The 16437-nt window shown below is 43.2% G+C and overlaps 2 protein-coding genes across 2 annotated transcripts; both read right to left on the bottom strand.

Annotated features, from left to right (window-relative positions):
- Window positions 1-3489: 3489 nt before the first annotated feature.
- On the bottom strand, window positions 3490-3954 carry LOC145807039 (uncharacterized). Its single transcript, XM_082904949.1, has one exon. The coding sequence runs from the start codon at window positions 3952-3954 to the stop codon at window positions 3490-3492; it is 465 nt and encodes a 154-aa protein (XP_082761075.1).
- An 8991-nt stretch (window positions 3955-12945) lies between these two features.
- Window positions 12946-15941, bottom strand: LOC114313399 (LRR receptor-like serine/threonine-protein kinase EFR). Its single transcript, XM_082904948.1, has 4 exons — window positions 15221-15941; window positions 14379-15136; window positions 13618-13798; window positions 12946-13358 (listed from the first exon to the last, which is right to left on the bottom strand). The coding sequence occupies exons 1-4, from the start codon at window positions 15939-15941 to the stop codon at window positions 12946-12948; spliced, it is 2073 nt and encodes a 690-aa protein (XP_082761074.1).
- Between the last annotated feature and the right edge of the window lie 496 nt (window positions 15942-16437).

The following is a 16437-nucleotide window of genomic DNA, read 5'->3' as shown; positions in this document are numbered from 1 at the left end:
GCAGGTAGAAATTGTTTGCTCAGAATGAAGCAGAAAGTCGTTGTACGTTCATCGAAGAAAGTGGCCAAAAAGTTGCCAAGCAAAGCAAGTGGAGAAGAGGCTGCTGAGGTGCCTTCTGTCGAGTACTGGTTTCGTGCTCTTTATTTTGGAGTCGGGGATAGATTCTGGCAACAATTGGAGGATAAGAGGACTGTTAATCCATCTCAAGTTTTGTTGGGGGTACTCGAGGCAGAAGAAGGAGCAGAGGGGATGATAGCTCCAGAATCTATTATGCGGTTACACATAGAGCGCAACCTCTACCCATATGCATTCCCAACTTATGACAGCTATGCTTTTACCAAGAATGGTGGGGGTTTTGATACTTGGGCTGAGGAAGTGCTGACTAATCCTTCTTCTAAAGAGGTTTTAAAGAATGCAGGTGTGTATGGTGCTATAGTGGCAAGTGTGGGGTTGAATGTGAGAAGGGAGCCATCATGGTTGAGTGTGGCTTTTTCCCGTTGGAGTTCTAGTTCTCACACCTTTGTTACTCAGTGGGGGGAATTGACACCTACATCGGAGGATGTCTGCGCATTGACTGGTTTGCCTAGACTTGGTGTTGCAGATCCACTTGCTAATACATCTGTTCCTAGTCATCTAAAGATTGTATCGATTTTGAAAGACTCAATTTCAGAGGTAGGATTCTTATTGAGCGGCTACGATAAAGGAGGAGTGTATCTTGGGCAGTAGCGTCGGGAGCATTGTAAGAATACCTTTGGGAGATGGCTGCGATATTGGTATCGAGATTTGAATCCATCTCCGGCAGAAGGAACCGAGATAGAAGAAAATGAGGTAAATGGGCCTAGATATGAAAAGTATAAGCATAGTTTCACCTACCTTGCTGCTTTCCCTGCGTATTGGTTGAGTTGGTATATCTTGGAGGGAGCACCCAAGGATGGAGTAGACCCGTCTGTGTTTGATATTGCTGTTTATCTTGCGAGTGGTCTTTTGGTTGCACTTAGGCCACTGTTTTTGGGAACTCTATACAGATGGCTTGATATGTATCAGGTTGGAACAGAGAAGTCAAAGGGTCGGTATGATGTTATTAGTTTTGTATCGACTTCCTTCCTGTAGATGTTCTTGTATGAACGGTTTCCCAGGCTGGCTCCTAGGCCGACAGATTTTGAGCTTGGAGAGGGGCGAGAGCGTTGAGCTATAAGGTGGTACGGGACACGCATTCGGGGGTCGTTGATGAATATTTTTGATGATGAGAGTGAGTTTATAGCTCGTTCGTACATTCCTCCTGTCGTCGAGGTGGTTTCGTTTCGGATGTATGACTCGAGAGATTCTGAGGTGGCTTTTGATGGTCGACTGAGTAATGCCGAGGCAATGACTGCTTGTAGCTTCTTGTCATGTTCCTTGCCTTATTTTATAGGAGGAGCTTATGGCTCTACATCCTATAATCCGGCGAGAGTGGCTCGCCAATTTGGATTTGATCAGGGGGTCCCTAGTCCTAGCGTAGTTCTTCCTGTGGCTGATACTTTTGAGCAGTTTTTCTGTCATACTCATCTTTTGAAACTCCAATAGTATGGCAAGTTTATTCGGACGAGGGCTGATCGTGTAAGTGGGGTAACAGTTGGTTGGTGACATTATTGGAGGGAGACTTTTGCCGCCTTTCAAGAGTTTCTCGGGGGTGATATTGGGGACTTAGAGTTTATATGCATTCCATCGGATAACGAACTGTGTCAACCGTGCGTGAAAGGTTGGACTAAATTGGCTAGAGGCGAGTTGCCTCGATTTGCATGCTTAGAGTTACTCTCTGATGTGTTGACTCGGGCAAGGGTAGTTGGTACAGACGGTTTTCGAGGGGAAGTTGGTACATCCAAACGACGCCCGAGCTAGCCTAGGAAGGAGCCTTCCCAGAGAATGAAGGTTAGCTTCTTTTTTTTTTTTTTTTTTGTGATTTTCTTTCCTGTTGTGTTTCCTTTATGTGCTTCTAAGTTGGGTGCTTCGTTTTTTCAGGTATAAAGGTCAGCTATCCATCATGATGTTTCTGTGGCACTTAGGGTGGCGGGCGTGCCTTCTGAGGAGGAGAACTCTGCTGATGATTTGCTTCCGCGTCGGTGGTTGCGGAAACAAAGTAATGCTAAAGGTTTTAGTGATTCCGAAAGTGAGGGTGACGATGGGGATAGCTCAGAGGCCAATTTGAATGCGAGAGATGATGATGTTGTTAAAGTTACATTCGAGCGGGCAGATGTTCCTCTTGATAGGATGAGATCTGAGGTTGTTGCGCTATGTGGTGAGAGTAGAGTGACTTTTGCACCTCCTCTATTGCAGTTAGGGCATCTGGTGGCACAGTCAGTTAGGCTTGGGGAGTTCGATGTTGATGACCCGACTGGTCAGTTGCCTTTGTCTGATGTTCAGTCTCGCCTGCCTCCTGGTGGAGTCCCTACCATATCTTTATTTGGTGCGAGTAGTGGTTTTTCATCAGTTGATGCTCGTCTTAGTGTGCCTTCAGTTGTGGCTTTAGTTGGTGCTCAGACTAGCCTTCATTTGGTGGATGTTCAGCCTGGTACTTTGCCTGCTTCGTTGGGAGTTGCTACTAGTCTGCCATTTGGTAAGAGTGGTAGTTATGTCCATGACGATACTACTGCTCTTGACGGTCAGGCGAGTTTACCTTTCTTGGATGGCGAGTTTACCGTGACCCGTCTTGATGGTGGTTGCGTATCCTTGGCAGGGGCTGATGGCAAGGAGCAAGTCCTCGATCCCAAGGTACTGTTTGCTGGTGTGCGAGATGAATGTTTGCCTAGACTGAGCTTTATTTTTGATCATAGACCCAGCACTTTCAGGCGTTTGGAGGCTATATTCTTACGACGCTATTTGTTAGAGGCGTTCTGTGATATGCTTAGCGGGTTTCATGGTCTTACTCCGGAGACTTCTATTGATACGTTTCAGTCATTTCAGGCTGCTGTGGCCGAGTTTCAGCGGCATGAGTTTGAGGTGAGCTGGCTGAGAGAGAGTTTGTCTCGTATGGAGGTGCAGGTAAAGAATCGCCATCTCAAGTTTGAGCTAGCGGAAATGGACAGGGCTTTGATGGAATCGGCGTCTTCTAGGGAGCAGGCTGTGGTGGCGTTAGAGCGGGCGACCAAGGCATTGACGGATGTGGACTTGGCGATATTGAGTTTGAGAGAGAGGAGAGCCGTGGTAGAGGCTCAGCTTATTAGTGTGGAAGATGAGGCTTTTGACTTAGATAGCCAGATAGGTCGAAGTTAGACAAGTTGAAGAATTTCTTATACTGGTTGAGCTAAAACCCCAAGTACTGTATATATTTTTGTTTTCTCTCTCAATCTTTATTTTTTTTTTTTGATTGATGATTTATTAATAGTTACACAAAACGTAATGAGAATGGAGATAGCAAATGATTGTTTATTTAACATAAGCATGAGCTGATGTTTTACATTGCTATTACATCAGTAAGAGTAAATTTCTCAGGGGTGATTCTTCACTCTTATCCTAAGGGAAATAGGCCTTTAGCCATTTGGCATTGATAGGGCTCAAGAGAGCTTGGGAGTTTGGTTCAGAAATTCTATAATAACCATTCTCGTTGGCCTCTCTTACTACGTAAGGTCCTTGCCACTTAGGAGTGAACTTGTGGGTAGAGGTTCCTCTCATGACATGAGGTGCAGCACGAAGTACCAAGTCACCTTCTTGGAATTGTCTGGGGCGCACCAAGGTATCATAGGCTCGAGCTATGCGACTTTGGTAAACTTTGAGGTTAGCCAGGGCCTTGTCCCTTCTTTCATCAAGGATCTCCAATTCATAGGATCTGGAGTCTGGAGTAACTTCACTTCGGAGGGCCATGCGAGCTGAGGGTATGGCAATTTCCACTGGAAGAATTGCTTCCGTGTCGTATACCAATGAGAATGGGGTCATTTGAGTCGGCCGTCTTTTGGATGTTCTGTAAGCCCAGAGCGCCATTGGGAGTACGTGCGCCCAATCCCTTTGATAATCCTTGAGAGTCCGTGAAAGGATTCTAAAGAGTGTTTTGTTGGTCGCTTTTGCTTGCCCATTCCCTTAGGGATAGTAAGGAGTTGATTTATGGTGCGTGATGTCATAGGAGACAAGGATTTTTCCGACTTGGCGGTTGACAAAAGGGGTCCCATTGTTTGAAAGAATTACTCTAGGTATGCCGAAACGACATATGATGAATTCTCAGATGAAGTTGGAGACAGCAGCTCCTGTTGCCTTTTTTAGAGGGATGGCTTCTACCCATGTAGTGTAGGTCTCTATAGCCGTTACAATCCATATGTGTCCCCTTGATGGCGGAGAGATGAGGCCAATGAGGTCCATAGCCCACGTGTGGAAAGGCCATGGTGGGCTCGAACTATGTAAATCAGTGGCAGGTGCATGAATGAGATTTCCATGGAGTTGGTAAGGCTTGCAGCGTTTGGCGTACATTTTGGCATCTGCCTCCATGGTAGGCCAATAATACCCTAAATGTAGAAGATGTTGAAATAGTTTCGCTCCACCTTAGTGCTCTGATCCATGAGTAAGTTCCAAAACTTTATGGATTTCAACTCCTGACAAGCAACGTAATGGCTTTCCATCGAAGCCATGCCTGAAAAGTTGCTCTCCTTGCAAAAAGAATTTCGGAGCTCGCTTCTTGATTGATGCGGCTGTAGAGCGTTCTGGTGGCAATGATTCTTCTTTGAGGTAATCTATGTATACCTGACGCCAGTTGGAGGTGATTTCTGTGAAGTTGTATTCAGTCGTTGGAGGGAATTCTTGACATTTGGTGCACTTTCCTTGAAGGTCATTCGCTTCCTTGGCCATGGTAGGCCAATAATATCCTTGTCGTTGTAGCCTCCTGTAGAGGCTTACATCTCCTGTCCCACATGAGCGGTTGTGCACCCCTTCTAATTTGGACTTGGCTTCGATAAGGTCAATGCATCGTGCCAATAAACCACCAGGCCCTCTATAGTAGAGGACTCCTTGATAAATTGTGAAGTGTTTGGTCTCACTCAAAGGTAGTTTACCTGAGGGGGCACGGAGCTCATCGATGATTGGGGCTCTCCAATCGGCGGGTTCTTTTTCAGGGAAGATAGTTGTTACTGAACATGGCACAGAGCGTTTCGGGACTTCTATCTTGGTTGATTCTTCTGAGAATTCCACCTTAGAGGCCAAGGCGTCCGGGTGTCGATTGTTGGAGCGAGGAGCGTGTTCTATCCTTACCGTGTCGAATTTGTCTGTCAACCTTTGGACGATGGTTCTGTATGAAGCCAAAGGGGGTTCTTTGATAGCATAGTCTCCATTGGTCTGCTTAACCATCAGATTAGAGTCGCCTTTGATACATAGGAGACTTACTCCTAGGTGGAGTGCTGCCATAAGCCCCAATATCAGGGCTTCGTATTCCGCCTCGTTGTTAGAGCATTTAAAATCCAGTTTATATGCCAAATTGACTTCAGTTTGATTTGGGGAAACAAGGACTATTCCAGCTCCTCCCCCTTTAGAGGTGGACGATCCATCGAAACTCAAACTCTATTCTCCTTCGGTGTTTACTTCAGCCGCTTGGAACTCATCTCCTGGCAATTCATCCGAGGGCGGCTCATGTTTTCTACTGAGGAAGTGAGCCAAGAGGTCAGCGAGCGCTTGACTCTTGATGGCCTTGGGAGCTTTGCAAGTGATGTCATATTCCGCTAAAGATAGGAGCCAACGGGTTGGCCTGCCAGAGAGCGCTGGTCTAGTGAGGAGAAATCGGATAGGATCGCTTCTGGTCATGAGATGGATGTGGTAAGAAAGAAGGTAATGGCGGAGCTTTTTGGCGGCAAACACTAGGGCGAGGCAGTGCCGTTCAATGGAGGAATATCGGATCTCAGCCCCTTGGATGACTCTGCTTATGTAGTACACGGGACGTTCAAATCCATCAATTTCCTGGGCAAGCAGAGCTCCGACTGATTTCGGTGTGGAAGTGATGTAGAGGAGTAAGGGCCTTGCTGGCTGAGGATGAGTCATGGAGAGAGGGGATATTAAAGCTGACTTCACTCCTTCAAATGCTTGTTGGTGTTCCTCATTCCAAATGAACCTGACATCCTTTTTTAGTAAAGAATTGAAGGGTTGTGTTATTTCGGCCATAGCTGGGATAAACCGTCTCAAGTAAGATGCCCGACCAAGGAAGGTTCTCAACTCATCTAGATTGGTTGGTTGTGGCATATTTTTGATGGCGGCGACCTTTGCTGGGTCGGGGTCTATCCCATGGCGATGAACGATGAAGCCAAGGAACTTGCCGGCAGTGACTCCGAATGCGTATTTAAGCGGGTTCATTCTGAGTCTGTATTTCTTACAACGTTCAAATACTCTTTGGAGGTCTTTGAGGTGACTAGTCTCCTCTTTGGATTTTACTACCAAATCATCAATGTAACATTCCAAGGACTTGTGCAACATATCGTGAAAAATGGTTGTCATAGCTCTCTGGTATGTTGCTCCCACGTTTTTTAACCCAAAAGGCATTACAGTATAGAAAAAGTTACCTATAGGAGTGCGAAATGCTGTCTTTGGGGCATCCTCTGGAGCCATCTTAATCTGGTTGTAACTGCTGAAACCATCCATGAACGAGAACATATGGTGCCCCGCCGCTGAATCGATCAAGGTATCTATGTTTGGGAGTGGGAACTCATCTTTGGGGCAAGATTTGTTTAGATTTCTAAAATCGACGCACACTCGAATTTGACCATTCTTTTTGATAACTGGGACGATACTAGAAAGCCAGGTGGGATGTTGGATGGGTTTGATAAACCTTGCTCCAAGCAGCTTCGCCACTTCGTCCTTGATGTTGAGCTCCACCTTGGGCTTATAAAATCTGACCCCTTGCTTGACTGGGCGAGCCAGGGAGATGACGTTCAAACGGTGCATGGTAACATCTTTGTCTAATCCTGGCATTTCTTCATATGTCCATGCGAAAACGTCTGAATACTTCTTGATCAACTCGATGAGGGGCTCCTTTTGTTCTGCTGGAAGATCTTTGCAAATGAAGATAGGACGCCTGGGTTCCCCTTCAGGGGCCATGTTGATTTCTTCCAGTTCTTACTTTTGGGGCCGAGGGCCGTCCTGTAAACACTCCGGAGCAGGTCGAACATCTTGCAACCCATCTTGCTTTAAGATTGCAACTGAGTTGGCGGGGACCTGGTTAGGAGATGAAACGGTTGCCTTGGCGAGGGGTTTAACTTTTGAGCCTTCGGCTCCATCTAAATGAGTTATCGCAGGACAATAGGATCTGTCAAAGGGTTTATCTGTTGCTGGAAAAGCCACGACTTTTTTTCTCCTTCTACTCTTCTTGTCTCTACTTTTTTTGTTCTTTGCCATTGGCGGGCGTTGGGCCAGCGCAGACAAGGTGTAGCAACAGTGATCTTCTCCACTTAGTTCACGATGGGCGATTGCTACGTCGTCCAGCTAGGAGTCGGCATAGGCAACGTTCGCCAACCCCTTGCACCGTCACAAACGGTATACCACTTTGCCATTTTTTGTTTGAAACCTGGTGACTTTAGTGAGCTTTCTTGAAGGCTCTGATTTGGTGAATGTCTTTTTGCGAGGTGGTGATGAATCTCCTTCAGAGAGGTCATCCCAGTTGGGTATAGGAGTTCCTCGAAGTGGCAGGGGAGGTTCATCTTCATCGACGTGATTGTAAAATACCGCATCTGCCATGTGAGCTTCATCTTCTCGAAAAGGCTTTTGAGAGCCAGCTATGGCTACTACCTCATTGTTGTAGACTGCTTTGACACATTGATGGTATGTGGAGGGGATCGCAGCATATCTATGAAGCCAAGTTCTCCCTAAGAGAGCTTGATAGGTCGTTTCTGCTTCTATAACATGGAACTTAGTAGTGGAACAAATTGGTCCTATTGCTAAGTCTAACTGGATATGACCTATGGTTTTAATTTTTTGGCTTCCAAAACCGGTGATGGAGATGGGTTGTCTGACTAAGTGCTTTGGTGGGATCCCGACTGCTTGGAAAGTAGAATAAGGCATTACGTTGAGTGAAGCTCCTCCATCCATGAATCCTCTTTGAAACTCCATCCCATTAATGAATACTGGGATGTAGAGGGGACGATTATGTGGAAATAGTACTTGCTTGTCGGCCTCGGTAAAGGTTATCGCCAAGGAGTTATCCCGAAATATTTTCCTTATTGACCCGCTTACACTCATGCACGTTTCACCATTCTGCTCCGTAAGTCTTAAAAAGGCCTTGGTGGCTTCAAAGCGTGTTGCTTCAGACAGGCCGAATTGGTCGAAGAACCACTTGAGCTTTGTGGATTTCTTAAGCGCTATCACACGCCTAGTCTCAAAGTCCGGGCAAGTGGAAGCTGGGAGTTCAGAGAGCTCGCACACCATTGGCTCTTCCATCTCATCATAATGCGAAAGCATCATGACCGTCTTGCCATTATCCTTGTGGCGCGGGAGAGGATCTTTCAAGACATCTTCTGTTTGGCGGAGTAGCTCCAAAACATCGTCAGACATCATTTTTCGAACTAGGGATTTGAGTGCCCAACATTGCGTAGTAGGATGTTCAATGGAACGATGGTATATGCAATAGTCGGCCCGCGCTTGATCCTTTTTGGTGATAGGTTGCCTTGGCTCGGGGAGGTGAACTTTTCCATCTTCTACCCAGGCGTTGAGAAGTGCTTGTGCCTCGTTCACTGAGATAGGTAATGGCGGGGGAATTTGATCAAACTTTCTCTTTTTTGCCTGCGGGTCTCCTTTTCCTCCAGAGGATCCTTTGGCTACATATACGGCGTGGTTGCGTCGGTTAGGCCTCCATGAGGAAGGTTGAGGTGCTGTTGGTCGCCATGAGTGGGGTTGTAGTGCTGTCATTCGTGCCCCTGATCTTACTGTTTCACTTATGTTTCGGACCGCAGCACATAAAGCGGAAAAGTTAGGGAAGTGGTGGTTGACCAACTGGAGTTTATAAGTCATGAGCATCCCTTCAATGCATAATGACACCAGCTGGTGTTCTTCCATCGGGTCTTGTATATCTACTGTTTTTTCTCTGAAACGGCGGACGTAAACGAGAATGTCCTCTCCAAGTCGTTGTGTTTCCCTCATAAGATGAAGGGTGGTTAACCTTTCTTCAACGTAGAAGAACTTGATGTAAAACTTTTTTACCAAGTTTTCCCATGAAGAAATAGAGCCAGCAGCAAGGTTGGCATACCACGAGAATGCTCGATCTGTGAGGGATTTGGAGAATTCCCTCATGCGAAGGTTTCGGTCTTCTCGGTGAGCTCCAAGGGCGTCAAGAAAGCGTGAAACATGCTCTCTGGCATTCCCTTTTCGTCCGTCGAAATGGAAAAATTTGGGTACTGTATATCCCACCGGATATGGAAGACTTGCGATGTGAATAGGGTACGGGGGACGGAGGTCCAATTCTGGGGAGGCAGGAATGTGACCTTTGTTCGTCTGAAGTAGGCTATTTATGTGCTCTTTTACGACCTCCAATGTTAATGGCTGGGAAAAGTTCTGATTTGCTGGAAGAGCTGGAGAGCCAGTCGAAGCCACTACAGTGGGAGCTCCACTAATGGACCCAACTTGTGGTGGGGGTGTCTGGCTGGGAGCTAATAGAGGGAGCGAGGGGGCTGTTTGTCCTTCCGCTTGGGTTCGCAAGTCGTTTTGCGTAGCGAGGTTGGCTTCTGAGCCATTCTGGGCTAATGGCGGAGCGCCATTTTCAGATGATGTAGGAGGGTTAGATGATGATGGGAGCGTAGGTGCCCTTTGTAAGGCTAGCAGGGCGTCCATTAAGAGTTGTTGGTTCTGTTGAAGGGAGGTGACGCTCTCAGTCAATACACGTAGCTGATTTGCTATAACCGGTTGGGAGGATTGTTCTTCCGGAGAGTCGCCGGAGTTGTGTTCCGAGGTCTCCGCTAAGGTCTCCCTACCGCCACCTTGGGATGTCGCTACTCCAGTTCCAGTGTTCTTTTTGGGTGCCATGTGAAGCGAGCACCACTCTTCTCCAGCAGAGTATAATGTGGGTGAGAGGTGTGGTTAGAGGTAGTCCGGGAAGATGGCGGGCACTTCAATGGCCTGAGATCACCGGAGGTGGAGAGGAGGAGGTCAAGGCAAGCTTGGAGAGGGAGAGGTTGGCAGTGATAGACCTTGAATATTAATGTAAAGTGAGAGAGGGTGTTTAAGTATGAAAGTTGGTTGTATTGTTGTTGTTGTGTCTCGCTGCATATACGATACGTTATATAGGCCGCAGGAGTATTGGAGCCCAAGCAAACTGTTGGATAGGTGGCTCGTTCTCCTCAACTCTGCCAGAAGTGATATAAGCCCTTCTGCCGTCTGTGGCTTGACGGCAGGCGGAGAGCAACGTTTCATGGCAGGCAGAAAGTAACGTTTCGTATATGCATAGGATGACATGAACGTAAGGTCATTGTTGCCTCTTCTCCAAGCTTGGTCGAGATGGAGTTGTCTTAGCAAGAAGACAAACATCTCGACGATCCCATGACCTCAGCTGCCAGTCCAGTATCCTCTGATGATCCCGATCAGTAGTGCCTGGGTCCTGCTCCCAACCTAGGCATCCAAGTAGATAAATGGGCCAGGGCCCACCTTAGTGTTTAAGAGAGCCAGGGGCTCGCCTCCAAGCGACCAAGTAGGAGAATGGGCCGCATGCTTATCTCGATGTTTAAGAGAGGGGCTCGCTTCTGAGCGACCAAGTAGGAGGTTGGGCCGCAAGCCTATCTCAATGTTTAGGAGAGCCATTATTTATCAATCCAAGTCCAAGTGAGCCGGGAGCTGATTGTATTGTTGTTTGGCCTTGGAGCGAGGTATGAAGGACCATGAGCCCTGGGGCCATGGTGCTGCCTGTTGCAGGGCTCTTCATATCTAGATATATTTGGGCTTATATGTATGCTCCCGCTTAGGCTAAGCATATAGTCTTGGCTGCCTTGGCACATGACGCCCGTAGGGCTCGCCATGTAGCAAAAATACGACATGCCCGACGTGGTGCCTTATTGGTCTACCACGTGGGTGGGGTTTTGGTGATGTGGCACCTGTAGGGCGTACCACATATTGAGCTTGATACAAGTACCCACAACCTCCAAACTGGTTATAGTATCCGAATTCCAGTATTCATTACATGCTGCAATTGGTTAAAAAATTATGAAACTCATGCCATCATCAAATCCACAACTTCCAAGAAAATTTAAACTACATATTGATAATCAATAAATTTAATTTTTTGTATTAGGTGTAGAATAATATTTTTTTGCTAGCTCATTAACTGAAAAATCAATAACAAAAATGTTCTATGATCACATCTGAGATTTTACAAGGTTGGTTCTTGAAGTGTACAGATAATACAATAATAATAATAATAATAATAATAATAATAATAATAATAATAAAAGCCTAAGCACTGACTTCATTATATTGTCATATTTAAAATTGCTTATGCAGTTCTTGATGTTATGTTAAGGATGAAAATGGCATTTCATGGACAAAGTACAATGTTTCTATGTTATCTTTTGTGGTCAAAATTGGGACTTTTTTTTAACCTACAAAAATAAACAGAACAATAGCAGTTGACTAGAAAATAAGTTTCATGATCACATCTGAGAATTTTACCAGGTTGATTCTTGAAGTCTACAGCTAGAAAATTCAATGACAGAAGCATAAGCACTGACCCATTAATTTTTTGTATTATTATTTTGGGGGTAAATAAGAGAACTTCATTGAATGCAGCATCACGGTTTATGAAGCATGGGTATTTCAAAAAATATGCGGTATCCGTACCGGGTACTTACCCGTATATGGTACTTTGAATGATACTTCTGTATACGTACCGGATACATAAAATACGTACCCATAATTTTTCTTATTAATTTTTGACGTACACAGACTTACTTAATATATACCCAAGTCGTACTGTACGTCAGTCGAACCAATATTTTCTTCTCCTATACAGATCAAATTCATTTTACTAGACTTCTTTTTCATTTTCAGTTTTATGTTTAGTATGATTTTAAAATTAAGCTATGATTTGTAAGTAATTTAATATAATAACATTTAATTTTGGTTTATAATTTTAATTTTGACATTAAATATTAATTGTAGGTTGGATCTTAACAAATTAAACCATTTAAATAATTTTTACATTACTCCAAATTTAAAATAAATATATTTTTACAAACATACCAAACTGTATCCGTACCTTATTTTTTTAAAATTTTATCTTATCGACGTACCCATATCATACAAGTAGTCATACCCGTGCTTCATAGATCACAGTACATGTCAAGGACAATCAGATTGCACTCCCCCCCTACAAGCTGCACTGGAATCAGAAAACATAAACGATTTGGCAGGTAGCAAGAGAGAATATTAGATGTTAGACTCATCTGACAATTGGGTTGGATAGGAACAAGATGAGGAGAAAGTTTTTGCTCGAGAAATAGATGAGTAAAGAATGTTAGCTTGAAGAATAACTTCTAACAGAGAAAGCCTTTACAAGACAAAAAATATCTTGTCTCGCCTTCCGCATGATTACGAGCTATGAAAAAAATTAGAAATGTTGATACGGATTTGTTTTCGTATTGTTTGGTTGGTTGGTTGATTATATTGAATAATATATACGTAAATCACAAGCATAAAAAAACAAAGCAATCACAAACACAAAGAGACTTTGAGACTTTTAATGTGGAAAATACAAACCAGAAAAAGCATGGAATCAAAATTCAGTCAATCAATCCACTATAGCAAGAACAAAATACAAGTGGCAATCACACACACAAAGAGACTTGAGACTTTTAATGTGGAATATACAAACCAGAAAAATCATGGAATCAAAATTCAGTCAATCAATCCACTATAGCAAGAACAAAATACAAGTGGCAACTTATAACCCAATCAAGTGTCAACTTATAAACTTGCGGGTGTGCTACGATAGCTTTGGAATCTACAAAATGATACCAAACATTTAAAATGTTATTGAGGCTGTCGATTTGCATTCCCAACCATTCTAATTCGAAGATATATGTCCTTGACAGAAAGCAGTTCCCTCAAAACTTGCTTTGTGTCCATTCTGTTTTGTGGAACTTCTGCTGAACATGAAACTCCAATTTGAAAAACAGAAATCAAGCACTCAATCTCTTCACTTCTCATGTCATTCCAACATGAAGCACTGTTTGTAGCTTCTCCCACCACTGCTTTATGCAGAGCAGATTGGTCCACAATCCCCATTGCTTGATCTGGCAACGAGTGTTTGACAAAATTGTGAAGGTTAAAATTATCTTTGAATGGTTCATCAGTGGGTCTTTTACCAGTGAACATTTCCAACAAGAGAATTCCAAAGCTGTACAAATCTCCTTCAGCTGAGACATTACCACCCATTCCATATTCTGCACAATCCTTCAATTATTGCTCTTATTGTAATGTCACATTTTCATATATACAAGAAATGGTTTGATATTTGAAAGGCATTATGCTAAATTGCAGTGTAATTGTGTAGACAATTTAAATTCCTAATATCCATTTTCCTAGTTTCATTTTTCTGATTCATGGAGGATGCTATTTTGCTATTATTATCAAGAAAAGGCACCTCAACAATAAAAATAGTAAAAATCGAAACATAGTAAAACACAGCAATCTAAAAGTTACCTGGAGCAGCATATCCAATGGTTCTTTTAATCCCAAGTGAGCTAAACTGATTCAAATTGGCCTCCTTGTTGAACTTTGAAAGGAGCCTTGCCAAACCAAAATCACTCACACGAGCAGTCATATCATTGTCGAGAAGAACATTACTCGGCTTCAGATCACAGTGAACCACAGGTGTTTGGCACTAATGACGAAGATAATGTGTTAGACCATTTTAATATATTTTATTTATTTATTTATATATTTTGTTCATGAATCTTCTTTTGTTTTGTTCATGAATCTCATTTTGTTCATGAATGGAGATTAATTAGAATTCATGAATTTGGTGGTGAGTTAATATTTGGATACACGCTCTCTTTTTTCTAGGTTCATGGTCATTAGTATTTTTTGGTGCATTTTGTAATGTCCTAGTGGCCTATAAATAGTTCATCTCTTCTACTCTTTTCTACACCAACACACCAACTATTTTCTATACAAGAGAGATTACTAGCAAAGAAGGGTGTTTTTCTTGGTGGAGCTTTGGATTCACCATCTTGTGTAGTGTTGGCCTGAACCATACTACAAGTGGTTGAGTTGTTGTATCCTGGAGGAGACAAGTCATAATTTTGTGACTACTGCATGGGTATTTGGGTTCTTCCTACCACAGTGGGTTTGATCTCCTTAAAGAAAACGAGATATCCGTGCCGCAGCCTGATCTATTTGTATCTCTTTTTCTTTGCATTATTTATCAATAAAATATATTTTTTTCTGGTACTTTCACCAACATAATGCAATGCTGAGGCAATATCTATTGCAATACTAATCCTTTGGAGAACATTTAGGCTTCTTTGCCGATGATGTTCATCTTTTAGATGCAGCCACTCCTCCAAGCTCCCATTTGGCATAAACTGATACTCTAAAGCTATAAAATCATTTCTGTCAAAATCAATACTTAAACAAACAGTTAGGATCTTGATGAGGTTTCGATGCCTGATATTTCTCAAGGCTTGGCATTTGTTGATAAAGCTTTTGGAAGCTCCTCGCTGTTGAAGGTTGAGCACCTTAACTGCAACTGCTGTATCTGTATCACCTGAGTCAAGAGTTCCTTTATACACAGTCCCAGAATTACTGGAACCTATTAAATTCTGTGAAGCAAATCCACTAGTCGCTTTGAGGATCTCTTCATAAGAAACCTTTTGGTAGAAGTTCCCAAGAGAAGAAGTGGGAAGATGTTTATTCCTGACCTTCTTCATCCAGTAAAGTGCAAGTGAAAAACAGAACAAAAATGAGCATAAAGCAATGCTGCCAATCACCAAAATCAACTTGAGAGCAAAATGCTTCTTGTGTTTCTTGGTTTCTGAAACAGGGCAGGACTTCAAATGCAGCTCTTGTATCCCCCCGCAAAGGTTCATGTTGCCAAGGACTTGAATTGAGCTTGCATTTCCAAACACCCCATTGACAGGTACCTTGCCCTCAAGATTGTTATACGAAAGATTCAAATACAATAAGAAGGAAAAGTTGGCCAAAAATTGTGGAATTTGTCCTGACAAGTTGTTGTGTGAAAGATCCAAATATTGAATATTCTTCAGGCCAGGTAACTATGGAATGGGACCTTGAAAGAAGTTGCCTTGCATATAAAGTTTTTGCATGACCAAACAATTTCCCAGGTTGTTGGGAATCTCCCCAGACAAATCATTGTTTGAAACATCAAGTACCGCGAGTTGGGTCAAGTTTCCAACTTCTGCTGGCAAAGAGCCATTCAACGAGTTATAAGACAAGTTAAGGAGTACTGAAATGGATGGAAGACTCAAGAGTTGGTTTGGTATGGTGCCAATGAATTTGTTTTCAGAAATGAACATGGATACGAGTTTCATACAATTGCCCAAACTCGAAGGTATGGTTCCTTCTAAAATGTTATTAAACAGATAAAGATCTAGAATTGTAGTAAGGTTTCCAACATGAGGGGGGAGATTCCTGGAAAATTGATTTTTGGATAAGTCTAAATAAATCAAGATTGAAAGCTTTCCAATGGAATATGGGATGTGATCTGTTAGAAAATTGTCAGTCATGATCAATGTATCCAAGTTGATGAGCTTTGCAATCTCTGTTGGAATTGAACCACTGATCATGTTTCCTCCAAAATCTAGCCATGTCAATTGGGTTGACAGATTGGTTATCGAGTAGGGCAACATACCTCCAAACTTGTTGAGGCCGCTATCAATCATTTGTAACATGCTGCAATTGGTTATAGAAGTTATGAAACCCCTGTAGTGATCATATCCACCTCTTCCAAGCAAATTATCACGAACATTGAACCACCATATGCTTTGTAGGTTTCCTAGGTTCATTGGTACACCCCGGGTGAAATTATTATAGGGAAGGTCAAGCTCTTAAAGATATGAAGCATTGGATAATGAAGCTGGAATAGAGACAAAGAAGTAATTGAAACCCAAATAAAGAGTAAGGAGATTTGGAAATGCAAGGCCTAAGTCGGGCCTGAGGTTGCCAACAAAATTGTTGTAAGACAAGGCTATGTGTTGCAGCAATGACAGACTGTAAAGTGAAGGAGGAAACACCCCAGAAAGACTATTTACTGACCATCCAATCAGTCTCAAATGTCTCAGTTGGCTTATTGAATCAGGAACTTCACCCTCCAAATTGTTAAACGATAGATATAGCTCTTGGAGAAATGTGTGATTCCCAATAGGAGCTGGGATATTTCCTGTGAGATTGTTGCTTTTAAGATAAAGTTTCTCAAGGTATGACAATGACCCCAGTTCAGGAGGAACCTGCCCTACAAGATAGTTGTGGTCTAAAACAAGATTCACAAGTTTGAAACAACGA

This window comes from Camellia sinensis, chromosome 14 (assembly GCF_055761805.1).
Source record: "Camellia sinensis isolate YWXY chromosome 14, ASM5576180v1, whole genome shotgun sequence".
Lineage (NCBI taxonomy): Eukaryota > Viridiplantae > Streptophyta > Magnoliopsida > Ericales > Theaceae > Camellia > Camellia sinensis.
Note: the sequence above shows the minus strand (reverse complement) of the source record. Positions and strands in the feature narration are given on the sequence as shown.

Bases quoted from the DNA above. Each gene is read 5' to 3' on its own strand.
- LOC145807039 (XM_082904949.1), bottom strand. From the start codon at position 3,954: ATGGCGCTCTGGGCTTACAGAACATCCAAAAGACGGCCGACTCAAATG.
- LOC114313399 (XM_082904948.1), bottom strand. From the start codon at position 15,941: ATGAACCTAGGAAACCTACAAAGCATATGGTGGTTCAATGTTCGTGAT. The intron at 15,137-15,220 runs GCAACTTCTTTC...ACAACTTGTCAG, and splicing joins GCAAAAACTTTATATGCAAG to GACAAATTCCACAATTTTTG. The intron at 13,359-13,617 runs GTAACTTTTAGA...AGGATTGTGCAG, and splicing joins CATTGGATATGCTGCTCCAG to AATATGGAATGGGTGGTAAT.